General features: G+C 35.1%; 1 protein-coding gene across 1 annotated transcript; it reads right to left on the bottom strand.

Moving 5' to 3' along the window:
* Positions 1 to 1,690: 1,690 nt before the first annotated feature.
* LOC132306705 (myosin-6-like) lies at positions 1,691 to 24,796 on the bottom strand. The gene is made up of 39 exons (XM_059804226.1): positions 24,305 to 24,796; positions 22,776 to 22,913; positions 22,340 to 22,483; positions 22,072 to 22,217; positions 21,820 to 21,976; positions 21,612 to 21,670; positions 21,344 to 21,503; positions 20,263 to 20,412; positions 20,025 to 20,161; positions 19,755 to 19,901; positions 19,421 to 19,522; positions 18,019 to 18,076; positions 17,822 to 17,923; positions 17,121 to 17,158; positions 16,859 to 16,985; positions 16,567 to 16,737; positions 16,346 to 16,477; positions 16,154 to 16,263; positions 16,014 to 16,074; positions 14,349 to 14,526; positions 14,004 to 14,209; positions 13,754 to 13,873; positions 12,717 to 12,815; positions 11,398 to 11,610; positions 11,123 to 11,262; positions 10,850 to 10,964; positions 10,709 to 10,753; positions 10,526 to 10,609; positions 10,258 to 10,428; positions 8,302 to 8,457; positions 7,978 to 8,166; positions 6,462 to 6,590; positions 6,316 to 6,386; positions 6,133 to 6,232; positions 5,954 to 6,010; positions 3,198 to 3,254; positions 2,889 to 2,969; positions 2,703 to 2,785; positions 1,691 to 2,338 (listed from the first exon to the last, which is right to left on the bottom strand). Exons 1-39 carry the CDS (start codon positions 24,305 to 24,307, stop codon positions 2,224 to 2,226), a joined length of 4,551 nt encoding a protein of 1,516 aa, XP_059660209.1. The 5' UTR covers positions 24,308 to 24,796; the 3' UTR covers positions 1,691 to 2,223.
* Between the last annotated feature and the right edge of the window lie 655 nt (positions 24,797 to 25,451).

The raw sequence follows: 25,451 nt of genomic DNA, 5'->3' as shown, positions 1-25,451 counted from the left end.
TTCACTCCAGAGGCCATAAAAAGTTAATGAAGCCCAAAATGCCAACTTTGCCACCATGTAATCAGAAACTTGAAATGATATAATGTAGTATTACAATGAACGGTCAGAATCATTTATACGTGTCACGATCTTACACGCGTGATTTAGAATTTTAGATGGATAACAACAAAAATTTAGTGGATGGGAAATCACCTATTCAGCATGGGAATTAGGCTAAAACAGTAAATCATCTTAGAATGTTTCAGCCCAACAGTGGACCCAACATAGCCAGATGGAGTGTATGATCTATGTGGGTGACAATGACACGAGTTTTTATCAAAATCTCTCCTATTAGCATATGAGTGAGTCAGGTAAAACTCACATGGGCCCAATTGACACCCAATACAGATTCCCCCAATCTCCTGTTTGTATGCTGATACAAATCTATCCATGGATTTGGGTTAATCCACATTTTGATTATTTTGGCCAGTTGTACAACCCATGTTGATGGGGGCACCCGGAAAGTCGACCGGCCGGTGCAGAATTGATCAGAAATGTGGAATTGCAGTTGGAATGCATTGAAGTTTGAAGAATGAGAAATGGTCCAGTAGGGGTGGTCCTGATACAATGATGTTATGGTCCCAAACCCTAGTCCCTATTGAGGACTTTTGGTGGTGTAGAAGGGTGTGGTGACCTAGTGAAGCCCCATTTTGTATGTGTGTGTGGGTGTGCATGCTAATTTCTAAAGGTATTTAGGCAGGCCATGTGAATTCCTCATGGGTTGGCCCAAGGGCTTTTTGCCCCTATCTTTGAAAAGGTCTGATTTGATTGTTATATCTATTTACTGTTAATTGTTCATTAATTGGATTGGATAAACCAGTCTTAAGATAGCCACATAACAAGCCTACTCACTTTTGAGGTTTAATAATGATTTAAACTGTCCTCACTTGGTAACATCATATTTAAAGTTCTCACTTTTTAGCAACACATCATATATTAAAAGGTCTCAGTACCATCAAAAGTTGTGGTCCTATTCTCTACCGGTGGAAGGGTCAAAATTTCAATATCCATAGGAACAAAGCAAGAATTCAAAACTCAATGTGTTAAATGGTTTCCAGAAATTCAATCAAATTTATTAAAATTCACCAAAAACTAATTTTTATTTAATTAAGGTACAATTTGGATCTCATGTAAAAAAAAAAAAAAAATTTAATACACTAACGGATTCTATCATGCAACGTTGATACAGACCCAATGTTGTTACTTCATACTGTTATGTGCGTCAAACCCTGAATCTGCTTCACATGCTATTGAAAGCCTAACATCCCTTTGATGGTACTTTTTACCAATTTTTGTATTTTCCTCCATTAGGTTACCGATTAGGGAAAAAGTTCTTCCAATGAAAAAAAAGTTCGAGAAAACCTTCACAGCATTAAATTCAAGCACACTGCTTAAATGAGGTTGGATAATGCTCAATTCAATTTAAAACCAAAAATAATACCTTGCAAAAATTATTCACAACAATAAAGCAAAGACGAATAATGCTGGTACAACCAGAACAAAGATTAGTTAAGATATCAAGGTCTTGTTTGCATTCCACCATATTTTTTCTCAGAAGTCCGAACAATGTGTATGGAACAAGACCATACCCGAACATTCAACGTTCCATTGTAAATTGTTTATCACAACTGAAAATTAGTAATAATAAGAATAACAAAAACAAAAAACCAAAATATTTCATTAAATTCCATTCGAGATGTTTACAAGTTTATACAAAAGCAATCACCAAAAATTGTCATCTAATTTAACGGCGATTGGTTCGAATGATCTAATTTTCGATACATACCGGGAAAAAAATGGGTGGAAAGAAACCAAAACTATGACCACCAATTACCAAACAATACCCTACTCTACTAGACTCCCTACAAAGAATGCTGCCCATCTTGACAGAAGAGAACAGAACAGAACCAAAGAAAAAGAATGAACTCGACGAAACAAAGACATATCCCTGCCCCCCCTCGTACGATGGAACATTTTACAAATTTAAACGCAAAGAATAATTTTACAGCTTGGGCTGGGATGAAGTGAAATTGACCTATAATGAAACACCTCACCCGAAACAAAAAATTATAAAATAAAAAAGGAACGGATTTACAATATTTAAATGTATTGAAAGGGATATTTCAATTGGCTGCCTACCTTGGCAGAACACAAGAAAGGATTGCTAGAGATTCCTTATTAGCCTCAGTCATGTAAAAATTGGAAGGCTGGATTCTCGAGAAGTTCGACTGCAGGTTGGACATCTGAGAAATCCTTCTCTTGCAGTGAACCAGAAAGGTCATCAACTGAGAAGGGAATGCTGCATCCAAAGGATTTAACAAGTTAAAAATTCCCGTGTTTAAAACGATATCTACATCTGTTTCATTTGACAACAAAAAACTATAACAGAGAACAGCATTACATAGATTTTTATGGGATGTTTGTATTATCGTGATGGTAGTTATGTATTTATGTTCGACTGCAGGTTTGACATCTGAGAAATCCTTCTCTTAAGCAAAAAAACAATGTCACCTTCATTCACTTTAGGAATTACATAAATCCCTTATAATTATAGATTAACAGAATCATGCTCAAAGGACAAGTGTAGTTTGAGGAATCGTTTCCAGAACCAATTTTTATAAATTATGAAACAAACTGTATGTGAAAAAACAAAAAACTCTCACCTGGAATTGTCTTCCAATAAATAGGCACTGCTAACAGCACTGTTGGAGTCCTCTGTCATTAGCACCGTCACGCTGGACTTCACCTGTCCATAGACACGTTTATATTAGCCAGCCATCTAGATTGCCCGAAGAAGAAATTTATAAAAAATTCTAGAATTTTTTTTGCCTTTCCATATAAAAACTTACACCAGAAGATACACTTGGAGTATTATATTTGTCATCCTTGTACAATGAACATATCCTATACAGCTGCTGGACACTGAGAATCTGAAGAAACCAATATTTTTCATGCGATAGAGATAGAGAGACCAAGTTAAAAAGAGAACTTCCACATTAGAAAAACATATTCCATTTTATAAACTGTGCTCGGTAGCTTTAACTACGAGCAAGAACTGAGAGAAACGCGTAAATACAAAGTCTAATTGTGCACCTAGGTGGATCTTCTATGAAACGTTATGTATTTCAAAAAGGAGAGAGAGAGAGAGAGAGACTCACAGGGCACAGATCGTGGGTAATTTCATCATAAGATATTCTATCCTTCTGATGTATAACCTGTGGATCAAGTGATGAGTAGTTAAGATAATAATCATCAAGGTGCTACACTTACTAAGAGAAAAAAAAAAAACAAAAAAAAAGGAAGAAAAAAAAGAGGGTGAAACAGTGCTATAAAGAGACATTTTTGGAGTATAATTGTGTCTTGTCTCCACCAAACAAGTCTTTATTCAATATAAATATGAACAACATACTGCAATGGGAATCAAAACTTTTGCTAAATACACACACACACATTTCATAGACAATTAAGTAATTCTAGCCTCCTAAATTCCATGCCCTGAGTTTTGAGCCCAGACCTTCCAATTAAGATTTTTTTCAAGGTTCCCCCATACCATTAGACCAACAAGTCATGGGTAAAACATTTACAGTATTGGCCACGAAAAAAATCATTCAATGAATAGTTAAACCAGTGCCCAACAATCCAAAACGTAGTTTGTAATTTCAGAAATTGCATCATCGGAGGTAAGTCGATAAGTTGAAAACTAATAAAAACAGGAAAAAAATATTTTTTGTTGAAATCAATTGATGCTCCAGAGCATCCTTGGAATATAAATTTCATGCATAAATCCTACAAGAATAACATCATGGTATATACCTAGGATTGCTAGATGATTACCTACAAGAAAAGTAATTTGTAATTCAGGATTAATTAGGAATGATACGTGAAAGAATCATGAAGCACAGTAACAAAATTAGACTAAATAGTGAATAAGGACCAAGAAAAAATTGATATCGGTTCAAGAAATAATAACTTAAATTAAAAATTTTAATTATCACAATATTAACAAACAAATGGTGTGCACCTCTTGAAGTAACACAAAAAATTTCAATTACTGAAGTAGAGGAGACAACATTGGTCCAGATAATTATAAAGGAAAGTAGATAACTTGTGACGTTAATAGAACTTTTACAAAAGGAAAAATCCACGAGGGGAACAACAAATACATATTTTTTTCAGAAGGTGACAACAAATATATATTTGTAAATGGGATCCATGAGGCATCAACATCATTCGTGTTGCTAGTCTCAAGTTAAAGGTTGAGAAGAAGGCAAATTATAGAGATGCTAGTCACAAAAAATGAAATACCCAACTGTTACAGATTACGAGGCACAAAAGATTTTTCTAAATCAAGAAGTTTGTTCACGGGCGCTGAAAACTGAGGTAGATAAGCGGATGACTCCCCATGAAAGTTGATTATAAATATTGCACATCACTCGTATAAAAACAGCGCAAGAAGAAAATTACTCACAAACGTCAGTATTGAAATGCTGAACCAAAAGTAATAAGTAGTTGGTTCAACTATGGTAAACTTTAACGCAGAATGTCAAAAAGGATAATGGATAAGGATCCAATATGAATTAGGTATTGCAGATAATGCTAGCATAAGGAGACAACCAAAACTATAATGAGTTGAGATATTAAGATATGATAAAAGGATTTATTTAAGGTTATTGTTCGACCAATTCTCAAAAGGCTTGAGCCTTGGGGCAATTAGTGGTCTAACATGGTATCAGAGCTTTGGTTCTGGAGATCTTGGATTCAAGACTCCATCTCTGCATTTGTTTCCCGGTCTGTCGTGTAAGTTTGCAGTAGTTCCAATATTGATTTGGTCTTTTCAGCTCACCACATGCGAAAGGTCGCACGTGAGGGGGAATATAGGATTTTGAAACCCATTGTTGAATCCAATCACTTAAAACTTCAGTTTTAGGGCAATCGGTAGTCTAAAAGTTATTGCTCAAATAATGGGTCATGGTGAAACATCAATCATGCAATCAAGCCCAAATAGTTGGGAAAATGTTTTTTTTGAGTTGAGTCGTGTAGCAATTTTAAGCACTATATTTGAAGTGAGCGATTGAAAGCTTTCCACCACTGGTGTGAATAGAAGCTTGTTTTGTGAAGAATAACGCATATTATATTTTCTCCAAGGTTGCATTTTGATGGTAAGAACGGAGGATTGGTTTAGGTACTACAATCCTAGTCTGGCTTATTTCAACATTAATGGAAACCACCCTGTTCCTCCGGGAATGATATTCTAGCCAAATATAGGTATCACATTCCCATTGGAGTGATAGTGATCTCATTGCAATTTTATGTGGGAGACAATTCATAAGACATTAGAACACAAAGACGTTTGGTGTTCTTGATGTTTTGACACTGGATGGGAAGATATGCGTGCACAATAAAATCACTTCTTTACTAATACGTTTTTCAGAAAAAGCCATCAAGAGAACTTCGAGTTTGCCTTTCTGAACTGATCAATGTAAATAAGGGGATATTAAAATGTAATGGTCAGACAAAAGGAGAAACAAATATTTTATTAAACAAAAATCTCTAGTTCTTAATTTGTGACTCAAATATGTTGTTCACGTTATGCTAATTGAAAGTCGGATATACACTTCAGAATTAATTTGTTATAGAACTTCTATTGCAAATCCAAGTGACAAATTACATCATTACCAATTAATTTCAGATTAAAGGAAGAAACATCCATTTTTACACAAAAAATCAGTAACTTATCAATGTTAACTTCATTGATCCAAATTCTATCACAGCTAATAATCACCCACTTTGGTTCACTAATAAATCAAAAGAAATATGCATAAACTGAAAAGTAAAATATTAAAATTATAAAGAATAACGATCGCAGTGACTTTGTTGTAAAATGGCACTTTAGCATGAATACGGATGGACATACCAAGAATCCTACAGCTTGTCTTATGTGCTTAAGTTCATCCCATGCTGTGCCGGAATACTGCAATCCAAGGACAATTCAGTTATCAAAATAGGCAAGCCATGTAAGTTACTATTCAGGTATCAGTAATGGATTGATTGACAAGTCATAACAGAACAATTGACTACAGAGGAAGAAAATGCCTCTTCTTTTGCTTGGCAGCACCATAGCTCTAACTCAGCTAACCCAGCTTTCACATATTCCCCATTGCTGAATGTACAGCATTCACACCGTAGAAGAAGACTGCAGAATCACGAACTTTCATAGATCAGAAAAACTTTCAGCACAATGAGACAACAGTATCAACAAAGAAACATAAAACATACCTATTAAAGAGTTGTACATTCATGTATGAGAAAGCTTGAGTGAAGATCTTCTGAACAAGAATTGGAGGCACCTGAAACCCCAACAACCATAAGCATTTCCATGCATTTGCAATAGAATAATAACAGAGTATCACAAAGATACATACAAAATTTTCTTTCAATTTACAGAGAAGAGCGTTGAGACACTCGATGATGCTCTGCCAGTGATTTGATGGAGACTCTTTGCCGAAAGACCGCCCAGATCTTAGCACACTTCCCTTGGGATTTCTTGCAGCCTAAGATTTCAGCATTAAAGATTATGAAGCAAAATTACGAGCTCAATATATAATAAATAAAATCGTAATCATATCCTAGCATTCCAGAATGTTGTGCGCGCGCACACAGCTCATTTGTGGAATCTATGCAATTGTTAAAAGTTGAATAGAAACTTATCAAGAACATTATGATAAATTCTGTAGAGAAAATAAAAAAATTAAAAAAAAAAATATAGGGAATTCCCAGTTTATTCCTCCACATCAAAGGTGCAATTTTTGCTAAATAAACATGAGATGATAAATTAGTGCATAATCATTTATTTATGACCATGCAAACAGCTCATTTGTGGAATCTATGATACGCTTAAAAAAGGAATAGTTTATGATACATTCGGTAGAAATTTCAATAGAAGAAAAAATGAACATTCAGGGAATTTGCAATTCATTTCAGTTGCGCACGCACGAGAGAGAGAGAGAGAGAGAGAGAGAGAGAGAGAGAGAGATGTATTCGAATGATTTTCCTCCACATCAAAGGTGCAACCTTTGCAACAGAATCTATTAAGCACAAATATATCTATAAAAGAGTCGTGTATGTGTATGTCATTCAGAATTATGATTTATCTCTTATATGTAACGACATTCAGAATTATGATCTATCTCTTATATAGTCCAAAAACCTTTGTAATAGCATGATGAACACATCAAGAGTTTTTCAGCCTATTTCTTCGAATATTTTACCTCTTAAGATAAATCTTTTTTTGCTTCAAAACAAAGGCAGAAGTTTTCAGAGCACCATGGCTGGTCAAGGCTTCTCAACAAGGAATGCAAATGTAGACTTTTTTCTGTGTTGGAGAATAATTATAGGAGTGATTTAACTCACTCCTTGACAGAATGTAGGTTGCTATACTTGGGTAACAAGTTGTTGCCATATTTGTATTTGCCTTTCAATGTAATTCCTTTATTATAAAATACTTGTAGAGCAAGAAATTTCGATTCTCTATTTACATGTCTTCCCCAATTTCACCTACAAATAGAGGTGGTTATTGTAAACAAAATTAAGAGAGAATGTAATGAAAGAGATGTAGCCCTTTGGGCTTTGTGCGTCATGGATGTAAGCCATAGTGGTTGAACCAGGTTATATCCTTGTGTTCTTCATTTTCTATTCTCTCTTCAATTTCAATATTCTGCCATTTAATCTAGGCCTGCATTAGCATCTATTTGCCTGAAAGAGCCTACATTTATACCTCAACTTCAAAATATTAGAGAGATCGACGATTATGACAGTATCGCCCCCACCCCACCCCCAAAAAAATAATAATAAATAATCAATAATAATAATAATAATAATAATAAGACAATCTAAACAACTGAATTTGGAAGGGAGGTTGAAAACTGAAGTTCCATATACCTTGATACACAAAGTAACCAGAGATGACAACTCCTTCTTCAAGTTGTCTCGAAGGATTCCATATATTTTCTCAACATATGCTGTGAGCTGCTGCTTGAAAAGCAAAGCAGGGTATTTAGCTTCTACTTTGCGTACCACCTCGAGCGCAGCTACAGCAAGGTTTGCAGAAGAAGGGGACGAGCGGAATCCCTAGTAATATAAACCGAATCATATTAAATGTCATAAAATAGAATTATTGGAATTAGGTCCTCCGAGTTTGAACCAAAAATTGAGATTGGACCTCATACAAAATATGGGAAAAGGTTAAATTATTCTATTTATTACCATGGTCATTCTCCCAAACAGGGATGTTGGAGCAGGTGGTTTACGATGTGGAGTTGCACCGGCCGCACCAGCAGTTTTTAAACTTCGTTGAAGCAAGAACAACAACGTAGACGTATTTGATAGCCAATAAGCCATAAGGTCATTATTATCTTGATTCTGAAATCAGATGAAGCCTTATTATACTTTTATATCTAACAATGGGTCATATTGCAAACATAAACTTGTAAACCTAGGCAGAGAGATGAAGCAAATCAATAGAATTCAATTAGCCAATTTGATGCCCGTGAAAATATTATGTTCATGGGTTTCTGTGGTACTAGAGCACAAAATAGCAGTCTAAGATTGACCAAGCAACATAATCACAGGAAAAGATCTACGAACTAGTGGTTCAACAATTAAAAAGAACAAATGCACAGAAATAGAGATTACGACAAATATAATGTCCAATAGTGGCGTGTTTATGGAGAAAAAATAAAACAGTGGCATAAAATGACATTGACCCAGGACAATAGGGGTGAGCTTTTAAGTGGTTTAATTTCAAGTTTGAATTCCTTTATAAATTTGAAACTTAAACATGACACAATGAAAAAAGGATGTATCTTAGGTTTAATTCCTAAATTGTTACTTTTGGGGGCACGGTAAAAAAATAAATGAATAATATGAAACTATTCTATTGTCCCCATTACAAAACCTTAAGGCTTCATTTGGATAAATGAATGGAATTGAGTCCAACACAATATTATTTATTGAAGTTGGATCCCAAAAATCAGAGATATTTGATTAGAGGTATTAGAGATATATTTTATTAGTCATTGTACAGTTGAAATCCTTGATGGGAGGATGGCTTTCAAATAGCTCCATCCACCTTGTTCTTTGAAATCCATACAAATAAACCTCTCAAATCAATATTCATATTCTTAAAACGTAAAACTAAATCACTTTTAATTTATGCTATAATCCTTTGAATGATGGAACACAAATCCATTAATTTCAAATCCTTAAAACCAAATGGAAACTAATATAACAAAGATCGTCTACATAAATCATTCATCTCCATTCAGATCAGCCAAATTTTTGGAAAAAGGACTCGTAAACCCTCAAATAATCCATTTCCAGTTTTCTTCTCTCCTGTCTCTTCTTTTAGAGTAAGGGAAGAAACAGAAAAAATAGAAGTAATTTAAACATCCACAAAACTCAGGTTCAAGTTCAAATTAAATTAATAACAGAGTTCAAAAGCTGAGGAGGATGTAGGACGGTCATTAATGGGTTTAAATCTACCTAGATGACAATATCCGAGTTAATCCAGTTACAAATAAATTCAATTTTGAACCAATGAATCTAAAAATGGTATCATGATTCAATTTTCAAGTCAAATTTGATTGACACTTGATCATGATCTGATCATTAACAGCTCTACCAGCAGCAACGTAATACTAAAATTGCCCTTATATTCTTTTTGAAGAGTCTAGGACAATTCCATGCAGGTTCCAGCAATGAACTAGAATTTTATCCTCTTCATGCAGCCCAAAGAAAAAGTACATTTGGAACATTTTAGGTGAGTTCCCTCAATTAAGCTAGTGATAGGCATGATATATACTCTGAAAATTCACATGAGATTCCAGCAGGTAAAATCAATAATTTCACACAGAGCTCAATGGGGAACCATAAGGGGAAAAATTGATTGAAAAAATTTGTTGATTGTCAAAAGTAGAGAAAACTTGATTAAAAGCGAATGACAAGCTTCATGCATTTAGAAAACCTATTTATAATTCATAAATCTAGAAATTCAAATACCCGAGGAAGGACAGTTGGACATCCTCAAGTTCAAATAAGGCTTAAAATATTTGAACATCCTCAAAGCAAAATTAATAACCATCAGACTGGACAGAGCCCCTTGTTAACTTATGATTCCCGCATCCAAACAAATAATAACTTTAAATAGTGTGATCCAATTACCTCAATTGCTGAACCAATTATCTGAATGAGACGATCAAACACACTTGTCCTTTCAGCCTCAAAAGATTTCCAATGGAGAAGACATTTGTAAATAGTAAATGCTGCAACAGGCTTGCCTTGACTGAACCCAACATCATTCATAACACAATTGATAAGAGCGTCAACATTCTCCTGCAGCAGGTTGAAACCCAAAGATGCTAATATCAGTCAACATAAGATCCACATAAAAAGGAAAGCATGACCAAACAATCCCCGTCAGTGCACATACATGTTGATGATCAATTAGGGATCTTCTAAACTTGCTATCAGATTCTGTCCCAAACTTCTTCACAGGCGTGGCATTTTTCAGTTCCTGCAGAAACAAATATTTCCATGACCAGTGAAGCAGAAAGTAGTGTGATAAGCTGGAGCAAAAAATTTGTACATAGATTATTGGAAACGGTTATATTACATTGTCTCTATTCTCTTCATTCACATGGAGACCATTTTCCGAACTCTGCATAAAATGAACACGAACTAAGTTTGAGAGAGGAAAGGAGGTGGGTGGGTAGTGGAAAGGAAGATCTGTATCATTTTAGCTGCAAATGTTCACCTTAGTAGCTGAAGATGGTGGACGTTCTGACATCTGTTTAACAGGTGTATTTAACAAGGTTTGCCGCCGAAGAACTTGGTTCTCGGATTCAACGTCATAAAACTTTTCCTCGAGCCTGCATACAAATAATACAATTTATTACGCAACAATTTACTGAGGGTGAAAAGAAGAAATAGCATGATCATCCACGACCACCAGTAAGCATGCAACAAAGTCCACTTTCAACGTAACATTCTAGTTGTAATACAAATCAAACTTAAATCTGTGCACGACCTCTGCATCGTAATCTTCAACTGCACTATCTTTGACTCTGCATACAGAGCCTGCTTCAACCTCTCTTCACTAAGTTTGTTTGTCTCTTCATATTTTTTCTCAGTTTCATCAATTTTCTTTTCTAGAGAACTAACCAAGGCCTGCAATTGATTACAAGATTAGATTGGCAGATAAAAGAACACAAGTCCCGGATATAAGAACTGAAATGAATTTAATAAGTACATAAACGCAGCATCATGAAGCAATATTAGATAATAAAATATCAGCCTCCTAACCTTGAGTTTTTCATTTTCAACAGTAAGTTTATCCAGCATTGCATGGTCAATGACTGGGATCTCTTGTATGACAGGGACTTTCTCTGCTGCTTTTTGGGCACCCTCGCGTTCCTTCATGAGCATTGCTTTAGTTTCTTTGAATTGAAATTGCATCTCTTGCAAAGCAGATTGTAGTTTTGTATTTTCTTGTGTCTTAGCTTCTTCCAAGTCAACCTACACACACAAAATGTGAACACAAAAATTAAGAATAAATCAACACGGATCACAGGGAATGGATGTGTAAGAAGCACATGATCTATAAGTCTTCTGCCCTTTTTTTTGTTTATTTCTCCTCAAAATACACAGAGCTCAAAAGCCCCTTCCCACCATCAATTTGCAATCACCAAACACAAAACTTAACATTGTTAGTGGCTCCCAACCCAAGAGCATGAATTATTATTGTCCCTTCTCCCATAACAATAGCTTGGTCAGTTTGGAACAAATATAGAAATCCTATTTTCGTGAAACCAAATCAGAGGGAGATAATTAGCTTAAAGCTGCATATAATTTGCTTTGGAAGATAGCATAAGAAAAAAATTAGCAAAAGTTAACCTCTCTCAATCATAGAGATTGAATAAGCCAATCATGATGATGTGATTAGCGAACTTCCTTTCTTCAGGCTCAGATAGCTTGTTTTTGTTTTATATTTTACCCAAGCTATATATTTACTTGTAAGTATCAACTACTTTGTGGGTGCAGTTGCTTATGCAATGATACGTAAGCGTGTGAAAGTGATTTCATTGCCTAATTTTCACCTCAGCACCCACTAGGAATGCAACTAGTCTACTCCCAGCAGCTCGACTTACAGCACCGTCACTAGGTAACGGCCTTTTTATCTCTTCCCTTGTATTCTTTGGAAGTTATTATATGTCCTAGCAATTCTTTTAAGATTTTAAAACTAAGAAAGATAATCTGCCTTGTTCATATCCGTGACAGAGCAAGTGCAACATCGAAGCAATTTTATAATCAAAACACCACAAGAAAAATTCATAACTTCAAGATAGTCCCCATTCACAGAGGTTGTTGTAGTTTTCGTAGTTGCAATAATTTCTTATTTCAAAGGACATTGTTTACTATTTAATGTATCTTAGTAGTTAGTACTATATAGAAAAGAATGCTTTGCATTCCAAGCAAGAAGCAAAATTGCACACTAAAATCAGACAAAAACACCCAATGGCTTGTAAAATTTTGTTCCGGTACAGTTGAATGGTTGCCTGCAGTTTGGTTAAACCATGCCAGAAGCTTAGGGAAAACATAGTGAACTCATTACAATTACTTACTCTGATGCGTTTCTCCAGCTGTAATCGCCATGTCAGTTCTTCAACTTGCTTCTCTAACTTATTTTTGGCAGCTTGGAGAGCACCAGTTTCCCTTGCGGCCTGTACATAGAGACAAAAACAAAATAAAAACCCTAACTTTAAAGTATAACAGGCAAGAAAGGAAGATAGAAAGAAGCAAGGGGAGAGTTGATGAATGGCCTACCATACGAAAAAAACAGAAGTCCAGTTTACTTAAAAAAGAATTCTATCATGATTTTGCATTGAAGAAAACAACAATCTCAAAACCATCAATAGAATGAAATGAAATAATGGTAAACCAAGGATTACGAACTAGGCTAAGTTGCATGATGGTTTTATTCCCCACACACACACAGACAGATGGGCAACTGACTGGGTGATATGACATAGTAGGGAGAGCTGGCCCAGCTGAATGTGACTGAGTCGGGAGAGAGGGAAAAGAGATCTCAAAATCCAATACGACCACTTATGTCTACGTTGCCACAACATTGTTCTATGGACTCCAAATAGTTGGAAAAAGGCTTTGTTGAGTTCAGTTGATGGGAAAGGGAGGGGGGTGATGACCTTTCTTAGCATATTCAGTCTACTTGAATAATTCATACAGACCCATGCAATGATTGTTAAGAAAAAAATTAGCAACAGAATATGAACTGATGGGCATATATTTCGTCCCTTTTTATTTATTTTGTACATCTGAAGGAAAATTGCAGCAGAATTTTTATGGTTAAAAAATTTCACATTGTTAATTAATCAAGTGCATACATTATGGTGCAAAAGACTCCAGCCTTCAGGTCAGATATGAGGAAAAACATCAAGTTCAAAATTCAAACTAAGAATAGCAAAAGTAATAATATTTTTTTCAATCAAGCAAAATATCTAAGCGTAAAAAGATTCCACAAAACCGAAAAAACTTTTAGAAGCATAGAGAACAATATTACGTATTTCCTAACCACAAGTAGTTGTAAAATAAATTTCAGGAAAGAAAGCAAGGTAAAGACAATATAAGAAAAAGAAGGCACCATCTTAAGCTTCCGCAGTTCTCTACGGGCAACTTTTCCCCTCCATGCACATTGTGTGGTGATCGCTGCTTTCTTTAACTTCATATAGTGCAAGTGGGCTAAGAACTTGCGACAGTGGCTCTGGATAAAGAAATAAGAGTCATTCAAAATTTACACATAATGGCATTTAAAAAAAAAAAAAAAATGAAATAAAAGACAGACCTTTATAAACTTCTAAATATATATTGTACATTACTAAAATGTAATTTACCTGAATAATAATTGTTGCCTTTGTCTGCCTTCTGAAGCGAAGCTCATTACGTGCAGCCATCCCACGCATACCTGCTTGAATAGAAACAGCAGAGTGGCACAATTCTTTGTAAGCTTTCCGAGCAAGATGCATCCGCAAATCTCTTTGGATTCTCAAACAAGAAGCCTCTCTCCGCATGCCTTCATAAACTTGCCGAGCAAGTTGTCCTGCGATTAGCAAAGTGAAAAATAGACATTCAGTTATATAATGATTTTATTACCTAAGAAGATAGACTGCTGAGCTAATTGAAAAGGTCCTTGCGCAAAGACTTGTGCAAAGATGCACACTACTAACACAATCAAATACCTCTGCATGCTGACTGAATCCATATTGCTGACAAACGCAACACGACAAAACTTTTGCGACCCATGTAAGAACGAATTTTCCTCTGTATAATGCTAGCTGATCTTCCTAAGACCTCAGTTCTGCGAGCATCCAGTTCTGCCATCTGACCAGCCCTTAGAAATACCTTTGTTTTACCAATCTGAAAAATTAATTTGATCAGTATAATTTGTTTCCCAATTAGTTCCAGAAAACAAAACGAATGTGAAAGACACAAAAGAAGTCCCATAAATAATCACAAAGAACATCAACACAATGTGTCAACCCATACGCCCTAAAAAAATACTTCCTACAATCTCTTTCTTTCTTTATTGGAAAGATACTTCATACAGTCTCGCACTTTTATGTTTTCATGCAAATGAGAATTGCAGCACCTCCAGATAAATGCAGGAACAGAATTAACGCCAATAAAAATTGAAGATAGAAACTAATGAAAAAGTCTATGCGGGCCTTTTCCAAAACGGCAAGCATTCAACAGTTTCCTAGAAGCTTGTCGCATATTGCTTATATGCCAGTGTTAGGGGCAACAAAAGAAAATTCTTCTAATCTATGTTTTTTTGTTTTGAATGAAAGAATACAGAAAAAAGAAGAAGATTTGGAAGAGAGAGGAGAGAAGAAAATATGGAAAAAAAGGGGCATGAGGAGAAAGATTTGGAAGCATGGCTCTATTATTCTATATACCACAGAACCTTACTAGTATTTTATCTATATTAAAGACTTTGGGCGCACAACATAAAAGGCTCAAGTATGTGTGTCTAGTACAGTCAGTTATAGACTATATTAAAAAAGGAAAAATATACTTATTCTCCTAATAGCAAGGTAAATATGTAACCTCCCAGCCACACATAAATAATCATCAACTAGATCTCGCAGTGTTATTTGAGTTCCAAAAGGCCAGTCATTTATGGAGTCGCAACCCACTTGACTAGTCATTTATGGAGTCGCAACCCACTTAAGAAGCCCAGGAACACTCAATACACACCCGATGTGGGTCTTAAAAGGCATAGACAAACTGCACCCCCCTCCTGAATCTAGCGTCCTAAAAAGGGAGATCCTACCTCTGCAAAGGACCCGTGCCGAACCCTGGTAATACCCTGAGGGCCTTAGCCGACTCTAATGTTAGAGAAAAAAATGTTTGCATCACAACCATTCATTACAGTTCATGGTAGAATAAAAGGGATGTGCAACATTCTGTTTTAACAACTCTAGCAGCCCATAGAAAAGATACATCTGAAGAGAAACAAGTAACAAGAGATGATGAATAGAAGCCAGCATAAAAGGTAAAAAGGCCAAAACAAATTGATGACACTTATGCAATAGCATAACATTTTTTTTTTTTTTTTTTTTTTTTGATAAGTTATGTAATAGCATAACATTATACAATGAATCTGCTCAAAAATCCCTACATTTTATTTTAACTGACCAATAAGGAGAATCAGTAATACATTGTCATCCAGCATCTCGCAACAAAATCAAACAATCATATAGAATAAGATGAGGTTATGTCATCCATAAATAAAATTGGATTATGACCATAATGACCTATAAGTTGTCCACATAATTATAACATATTTCAGACACGACCATTCTAAGAAGTAGGTTTGATCAAACATAATGTATTACTATTACCTGATATCCTTGCAGTCCCACCTTCTCAAGGAGCCTCTTGCAAGCAGCGACCTCATCCGTACTATGATAATATTAATTATAAGAAATCAAGAACTTTAATGATTAACACATTCTAAGCTAACATAAAAAATCAAAACTACCTCCCATCCAGAACTTCAGGTGCAAGGATGCAAAATCGGTCTACAAATTCATAAAAAGGTTTTCTTGTCGGATATCCAGCACAACTTATCCTAATTGCCTCCATGACTCCCTGTGAGGAGACAAACATATATGGACTGTAAATAACACTAACATAGAAGAGAAAGCTAAAAAAGAAGGCCAAACTTCGTTACCCCGCACTGCAGTTGTTGTAGAACATTATTATTCTCAAAGATAGCTGGCTTAAGAAGATTGTTGGGCTTTACACAGCGAATATAATGGGGCTCAGTAGCACTCAAAGTTTCAAGCAACGATTGCAATTGTTGCTGCAAGAAATACATCAAGGAGCTTCATTACTCAAGGTGCTACACAAAAAAGCAGACAATGTACATAAAAAATAAAAGAACCACCATACTTTAAATCGTGAACCTATTGAAGAGAACTTTGATGATTTGGAGGACTCCTCAGACGAAAGTGGAAACAAACGTGATGCGAAGGAACATTTGGAAGCGCTTAAGAGAGCTTGATGTTCAGCAATAACATAATCTTTGTTTTTGTCCAGAAACAGTTCAGTTTGATAAGTGACCTGAAAGATAAATCAAATTGATAATATATCTTCTTTTATCTTGACTGTGTTAATTGCTTATTGGGTTGAAGAGGTGAATGCATAAAAAATATTAATAATAAAACAAAGAATAGAAACTTACATCACCAGCATAATGGCAAATGGTGAAGTCAGAACGAGACAACTTTGGCTTGCTGAAGCGTTTATGGCTTTTAAATGTCTGGTATAGCTTTTGGGCAAATGTTTCATGTGTTGATCTTGGGAACATACTATAAAATACAAGACTCAGCTAAGTCACTTGCAGAATCACATAATCATATATGAACAGAAAACTAGATGACTTATCTGAAAGTCATTAATCCACATGATATCGAAGGAAAAGCTTATAGCAGAATGGTACTTACCAAGCTTCATCAAGAAGAGCTATTATACCACCAGGTTTCTGAACATTAAAAGAGGATAGATTAAAAATGCAGTACATGAATGTGAGAAGAACCATGTGAACATTGACACCGGTGATCACATTGCATATCAAATTAAGGACAGCAGAAAAAAAAAAAAAAAAAGGAAGATGAAATTAACAGTGACCAGCTCAAGAAAATCATTTAAGAGAGAGAGAGAGAAACAAACAAACAAGTTAGAGAAACATCCAAATTCTAACTTTGGATGCAGACATTCCACATCAAAATCATGTTTATTTGGTAATTGCATAGGCATACAAAGGCAACACCCAAAACAATATCAACCTCAAATTCCCAAACAGACTACATGAAACGCCACAAAATGCATCAACAGATTACATTACAAAATTCTTAAAGGGTTGCCTCACCAAGAATTCTTAAAGGGTTGCCTCTAGAATAGAAAGCATGAATTGATGCATTTGTTTTGTCCTAAAAATATATTACATGATCAAGGGTGAAGTACTGTTTGTGAGGTAAATATAAAAAAATGAACAATGATGTTACCGGGAATTTATAACATAAGAGTAGACAAAAATTCATTTTTTGATTAACTGGGTTAATATTGATTGTAGAAGGGGTCACGAAAGGTGAAAATAATCTGAAGAGTATCAGGCAAAACTTTCAAATAGATAGACACCACAAACCTTTTCAATGAGGTCCAAAACGTCTTGGTTATCGATGAATTCAATGTAGCTCCAATTAATTTCTTCTTTCGTATATTCTTCTTGCTCCATTTTGAAGACGTGCTGTCCAACAAGATAATGATGTCTAATAAAGATACACCAAATACAAACAAAAAAATCCATGATTGTGTAAAGATGCATATGCCTCACAAACAAACCTGATTGAAGTGTTGCTGAAGCTTTTCATTTGTCAAATTGATGCAAAACTGCTCAAAGCTGCACAAATCCACCAATATTAAGCATCAAAGAAAATACAACAAACAGCTATCTGCAAAAGGTCTTTTCCCTTTTAAACATAAACTACTCAAATAATAAACACACATTTATTAGGGATTCAATCATTCAGACATTAGTGCCCCCTCTGATGGCTATACTGGGCGCTCCCCAGCAATTCCTAGCTATGCCATCGCCACAATAGTAGCACAATTGACTATGTGATGTGATGGTACAATGAGGCCAACCTGAAATAAACTACGCAGATAAATTTGAAAGGAAAAAGGAAATCTATAGGTGACCGATGGGGGCTAGAAGTGTCATGATGGAATCTATAGGTGACCGATGGGGGCTAGAAGTGTCATGATGGAATCTATAGGTGACCGATGGGGGCTAGAAGTGTCATGATGGAATCTATAGGTGACCGATGGGGGCTAGAAGGGTCATGATGGAACAGTAGAATAAATGAAACAGTATAAAAAAATAAAAATAAAAATAAATAAATAATCAATAATATGCCATATTGGCATCAATATAGATATTAAACTCATAAAAGTGACGTCCATTTTTTTCAAGACCCAAATCCAAACCAAAAAAATTTCACTTATCAAAAAAAAAAAAAAACGATCTCCATTTTATAAGTATGCATTTCCCTGATGAAAATGCCATAGCAAACAAGATGGATAACTTTTTTAGGATCAACTCTTCCAAATCTTCAAATATTTTAACCATAATTCTAACGACATATCATACATTGAATGAGATTGAATGGGCATAAAAGCCTTTACATCCACATGGTGGTGCACTGGTGCTAAATGTTAGAATGGATCAGATACTTTGACATCACAAAATCATCGAATATGCATTGCGTGTGTTTTGAAGGCAGATACAGAAATAGATGTCTTCTTTCAGACAGATAGTAAGTGCTCATATATGTTTATAATTATCCATCAAAAGATAAAATAAACAAAAATAGGATACTTCCAGGTCTAAAAGACACAAAAAAACAAACACAACAGATGCACAATGCAAGTGACTTCGATTAGCACAAAGGAACATCAGACATGAGTACCAATCACACAGAAAATTGAAAATCAGTTCTTTAGAAAATAGAAATAGACTAAAAATCTAAGGAATTGAATTCTTCTGTGATGAGGAGTTGTCCTAGCTCCATCCTACATAATAAGGAAAATAGACAGCGGCAAGGATGCAGACACATTTCCTCCACTCTCTTACCGTTGAATTTCCAAAAACCTTTATAAACTTATGAATACAAATTATGCCATTCGGCGCAATGACTGGGTTTCAATTCACAATTAAAAAACAAAAGGCATACCAGTTAAGCACCTGTTTGTCTTGAAACTCTCAAATCCATAAATGTCCAGCACCCCAATTAAAGACTTTGAGTCTGGGTCTTGACCAATTGAACTATTAATCTTATCCACAAGCCTGCAAAAGTAGTAAAAGAATTACATAGCAATTCTAAAAAGTAAAAACCAGAATTAAGTGTTTTAAACAACTCACAGAACAAAGCTGAATGTTAAGAAATTAAAGAAACAAAATTAGAAGAACAAATATCTTTCTTTTTATAAGTAAAATTAGATGAAAAATATAAAATGACAAAGGTCAATGTTGAAACAATGTTTGATGCGGCTCTCTGAAGTATGACATGAAAGCTTACCAGTCAAACAACCTCGAGTACACAGTTTTTGCCAATGCATCTCTACTGGTAGCTGCAGATTCTGGATCCAACCACTTTGTGATGGTTTCATCACGAGTTACCATTACACGTTTGCAAAGGGAATCCTCCAACGCCTTTACATCACACCTGAACAAAATTTAACATTTAAGAATCTGCATTTTCTTCTCCCAAGGAAGCATACAAGTGCAAAATTTGATAAGAATGTCTCTTTTTATGCATGTGCATGTGTTGATGAAATTAATCATTTACATGAACAGCTCAGCTGCAGTCCTTAGATGGAACCAAGATTTTTCATCTTTGGGAACAGAAGAGTCTATTTCCTTCCCCTTTGCAAATTCAATGTTTCCTATATGGAGAATTGCAGCAACAACTCGAAAAATTGCATCCTACAAAAGAAAAACACGTGGAACATCAAGAAATTGTAGTAGTGATTTCAATATTCTGAGTTCCGACTTGCCCATTTGAACAAAATCCCCCACAATAGTACCTGCTCCTCTGTACTTATTCCAACAACATCCATAGCCCTCCTTGTTGCAATGTATTCTTTAGAATCATCAATTCCATCCAACTCATAGCAATTTGATTGATTTAGATAATGAAATGATCTTGGATTTCCCAATTTGAACCTTTGAACATCCTGAAGCATAAAGAAGGTGCAATATAATTTCTCTTGAATTAAGTTGAATAAACATATGGAGCTTTAAGTGAACTATTGAGGAAATAATTTCTCAAATTGAACTAAAAAAGAAATCATCAGTAAAACGCTCGAATGAGCTGGTTTGCAATATTTTCTGAAATGATACATAATACACATAAAATAGCAAACATTAATGATCCACAAACTGTGAAGTAGAAAGTACAACATTCAAGGTTTTGAACTTTGGGTTTGAATTAAAATTTGGTAACTAGAGGGCGGAACTATTCTTGGTATCTTTTGTTATTTGTTTATAAATAACATAACAAAAAGTTAAGTTTCATTGAGAAAGATTTAAATTTCATAACAAGAGCACCCAAAAGCGATTTATCAAATTAAATAACCACAACTTCAACCAAGCTCTTAGCCTCTTAGTTCCATCACAGCAGCGCCTGAAACTGATAAAGATATCTTCCTCAATACCTATTTATTCGAGACACGTGGAGAGATTTTAAAGTACTTGAAACGTCAGCACTCAGCATCTTCAAATTTTCACACAAGCTTTATCATCCGGGGATCACAACAACAATGACCAGAAGACGGAAAGAAGAATACAGAGGGAATATTTCATCTATCATAGTAATCCTACTTTGTCACCTTTTTTATCAATCATATACATAGATAATAGCTGCTATGAAAGTAGTGATTTCTAGATCTAAAATATAAGAAACAGAGGAAGAACAAGGATGCATTACTCCAATTGGGGATGCCTACAAAATCATTGTGTGGCCAATTTGCTATAAAAAAGGATGTTAGATATAAGAAATCCAATCTTAAAAAAATAAATGCAGAGTATTTGAAAAACAAAATGCTCTACATGTATAGTCCTTATCCACAATTTTATTTTTTTGTGAAATAATGAGAGACCCCTTACCTCCGGTGGTGCAGCACAAAGCATGTAGAAACAGTGATAATTTCTCTCAGGATCAGACACTTGACAAACGCGAGATCTTTCAAGCAAATAAGTTCTGATAGCAGCACCCGAAATCCTTCCCTTCTGGTCAAACTGAATTTCCACGAACTTACCAAAACGACTGCAACATTTGGAACATGCAGATTTAGACAAAACCAATCAAGTGATAGTATCAAAGAAGGTTGGCAACATATGCAGGAGATAGTTGTTAAATACATAAACATCCCACCTTGAGTTATTATTTCTGACGGTTTTCGCATTTCCAAAAGCTTCCAAAACAGGATTGGACTGCAAAAAGAGAACAAAACAGATCCAAAATATTGTCATATAGAGTTAATCGAAGCTAGTCATGTAGTGAAAATAAAAAATTTCAACATCACAACTTTTGACTTCTTAAATCATCTTGTTGGACACACTGAAATTGCGAGACTTATTACCTCCAGGACTTGCTGCTCAACCGACCTCCCCTCAGCTGCAGCTCTCCCTCCCATGTAAGCAAGATAACGCATAAGCTGTTTTGTGCTTTCTGTTTTACCTGCCCCACTTTCTCCACTAACTAAAATAGACTGACTTATTCCCTCATTGATCATAAGTCTGCATTCACAGAAATGGCCTTTTTTCATCTTGAGATGAAGTAAAGAATTTCAAATTATCAACTTATAGTGAGAACAAGGACTGTGATAAAGTACCTGTATGCCGCATCTGCAACAGCAAAAGGATGAGGACTCAGTTCGCCAAAAGCTGTCCCTTTGTATTGTGCCATCATATGGCTATCATATAGATGAGGTAATCTTCTAAAAGGGTTCACAGCAATCAATATATTCCCTGTGTAAGTCTGGAGGCACCAGTAAGTCATTAGCCTTAATATAGGAGAAAATAGATTACAGTTTATATTGGAAAAGGAGAGACCTATGGTCTGCAACGTCCATCAAATGTGAAAAAGAATGCGGAACTTACATATATTTCATTGATATCATATCTCGACCTTAAATTATGTAGGACACCTGGTTCATGCAAATAAGCCAGCTTTGTCATGTCATCCACTCCACATGGCGGTGCTTCAGCATCTTTGGGATAGGCATTGGAAGCTTTAACAACAATCTGCATTTAAAATTTAACAAGAAAAAAGAACAGCAATGAATCCTTAGCTCCAAGTTCTGTTTGCAAAATATTTGCTAGTATAAAGGTGACAACAACATACAAGAACCTATTTCATGGCTGAAACCCCTATTTGTCAAAATAAATGCATAATAAAGAAACATACAAAAGAAAACAACCAGCATCTTATGGCTTAGAATTTGACCCGGGAAGGAAGGAGGAAAAGAATATAGTTGGGGCAGATATACACACAAAATATCTATGAATATATGTCATGTAGTTAGAGAACACTCACCGTCTTCTCTGAAGTCTCTGAAGTACAAAGAACCTTAATGTCATCACCATTGACAGCCACAACTTCCCCATCTATCCAAGCTACACCAGGATCCTCCACCCAAACAAGAGACCCAACGCCTAGACTGACTGAAGCAGCCTACAAAACCAAGAGTGTCAATATTCAAACCATCAATAACCAGTTACAATGACCAGATAAGTGAAGTTTGTTTATCTCAAGTACAATGTTACAATAATAATAATGATGATGATGAGCCTAGAACTGAGTTCATCAGTACACTCCCGAAAACAAGGAAAGGGGTGTCAATTACCAATTTGAAACCACAATTAATAAAATATCAACACCCAGCAGTGATTGTGATTAGACAATAATCGGGCATTCTAATTGATTCTCAATAAGAATTAACCACCTGACCCCAACCACTCTTTAATATCATGCCAGCACTTTTATAAGTGTTCCACATCGGCATTGGCATAATCAAATTGCATTTTTGTATCGTTACTGAATAGATTCATTCTGATAAAAATCAGGGAAAACAAAAAAAACCTATCATAAAATATTTCCAAAATGGAAAAACCTATATTTCTAGTGTCAGTGTAGCTGTTAGCACCAATGTTGACAGCAAGTCCATAGAATTTGTGCAAAAAATTAAGAATCTTGAGGGAGGAACTGCAACCATCCCAAAACCAGGCAATTCCTAACATCTTACAGCACAAATATATATAAGTAAGACAATCAAGAATAATTAAAAGAATGAGTAAAACGGTTTTTTTAGGCCATTGCAGTAACTTAATATAACAATCCTATATTTAGAGTACACCAAAAGGAAAAAATTATGTCAAACAAACTACATCAGTTTGTGCAGGAATTTGACAAACCAAATAAAAGGAAAGTCATGAACTATGAAGCAAACTAATCAGCATGAAACTAAAAAAGCATAAAAGACCAACATTACCATTATATTAATTACTTTAGCATTAGCCTCCATCACAGGATTAAGTAGCTTGTATCAAGTGTTCAACATAGCAATAGAAGTCGATAAATCGGTAATCATATCATAATATCGCAATGAGTGTTAGCTAGCTGAACATGTGAACCAAATCCAAACATAAATGCTGCGAATGAAAACACACACATGTCCAGATCAATCATCAAACTTAAGTCTACCATTTCAAGTGCTCATCAGTTGCAAGCTGCTTCAAATACACGCTTAACCAAAGAGTCCACAACTACAACATTGTATATATCAAATTGGAGATATCAAATTGGAGATCTAAAGAGACAGTATAAATGATTATATCACAATGTGATTAGTTCATAACGAAGTACAAAATCCACACCAAAAAAAACCCTAAAAGAACAAATCTTCCCAATTTTTTAATCAAACTAAAAACGGATCAAACAAGTATTGAACAAAAAAAAATAAGAACACATCCCCTTCCCAACAAACAAGAGAACCAAATAACTTCAAATCAAAATCAACACAAAACTATACCAAAATAAACACCAAAATCAATAAAAATCAATACCATAGTCCAATAACTTCAACCGGATCGGAAACGTCAACTGAATCCGCTTCCGATTCCTTCAAACACGATACCAATTCGACACCAACCACTCCAAATCCACAGTTTCTCTCCCTTCCCTTGCTCCAAATTCTCTCTCCTTCTCTTCAAGAGCAACACAAACAACAACAAACTTCTCTTCCAATTTTCTTCCACTACAAGTTGTTGATTGACTTCTTTTGCAAAAATGATTTCAGAAAAACAGAAACAGAAGATGAGATCAGAACGAAGAACAATGAGCTCTTGAACTCTTTCTTCACCAGTTCGATTTTTCGCCGAAAAACGGAAAAATCGATCTGGATTTATTGAAGAGAGAGATCGAAGCGCTCTGAAATTGAAAGCAAAAGGCTTTTAATTGTTTTTGTTTTTTTTTTTTTTTTACGTCAATTGTTTTTCTTTGTTTTTTCTTCGTCTTCTCTCCCACCTTGTTTGGGGCGTGGTCTAAATCTGTTTATTAATGAATCATTCACTAATTGTAAATTTTAAAAAATAATAATAATAAAAAATAGCAGTACAAAGCGTTCGTTAAGTGAGCGTAATTCCGATAGTGCCCTTGTTGATTCCAGTTTATTACAGTAATGGTCACACAGAGTCACGCGGTTGTCCTAATCGACGATTTAAATGATACAAGGCGGTAAGGGTTTGTAATTATGGAATATAGAAAAGAGAAAAAGGGAAGAAAAGGGTAGGCCTTTACTTGCCCAGTTGGCAATCCCAATACGACGTCGTACCTGGTATGAAAGGTCCTACCTTTTTTATATTGTGGCCGACAAAAGTGTTTGTTTCCAATTAGGGCTAAAAAACCAAAATGTTTTTTTTGGGGGTTGTTTTAAAATTCGAAGTTGTTTTAAAGTTTCATTTTAATGGGGCTTGAATGAGTATCTCACCATCCATGTTTCTCATAATTTGGATCGTACAAAATGGTTTGCGTCAGTGGTGGTAGGTTTGGATTTTGATAGTAGTTTGGACTTTTTTGGTGCAGTCATTAAAATAAATAAATAAGTAAATTGAAATCTAAAATACCATAAATGTTTGAGCATATAGTATTTATGTCTCTTATATGTATACACAGTGTTTCCTCAGTCCTCCGTGTTGTACTAACTACTAAATA

Source organism: Cornus florida, unplaced genomic scaffold (genome assembly GCF_030987335.1).
Source record: "Cornus florida cultivar Cherokee Brave unplaced genomic scaffold, ASM3098733v1 CherokeeBrave_3.0.0_Hap2_Chr05, whole genome shotgun sequence".
NCBI lineage: Eukaryota > Viridiplantae > Streptophyta > Magnoliopsida > Cornales > Cornaceae > Cornus > Cornus florida.
This window is presented reverse-complemented; position numbering and strand designations above follow the sequence as displayed.

Excerpts from the sequence above, each read along its gene's own strand:
- LOC132306705 (XM_059804226.1), bottom strand. Across the intron at positions 10,610-10,708 it reads ATGAAGAGAATAGAGACAAT|GAACTGAAAAATGCCACGCC; the intron begins GTAATATAACCG and ends TTGTTTCTGCAG. Across the intron at positions 8,167-8,301 it reads TGTTTGGGAGAATGACCATG|GGATTCCGCTCGTCCCCTTC; the intron begins GTAATAAATAGA and ends TTATATTACTAG.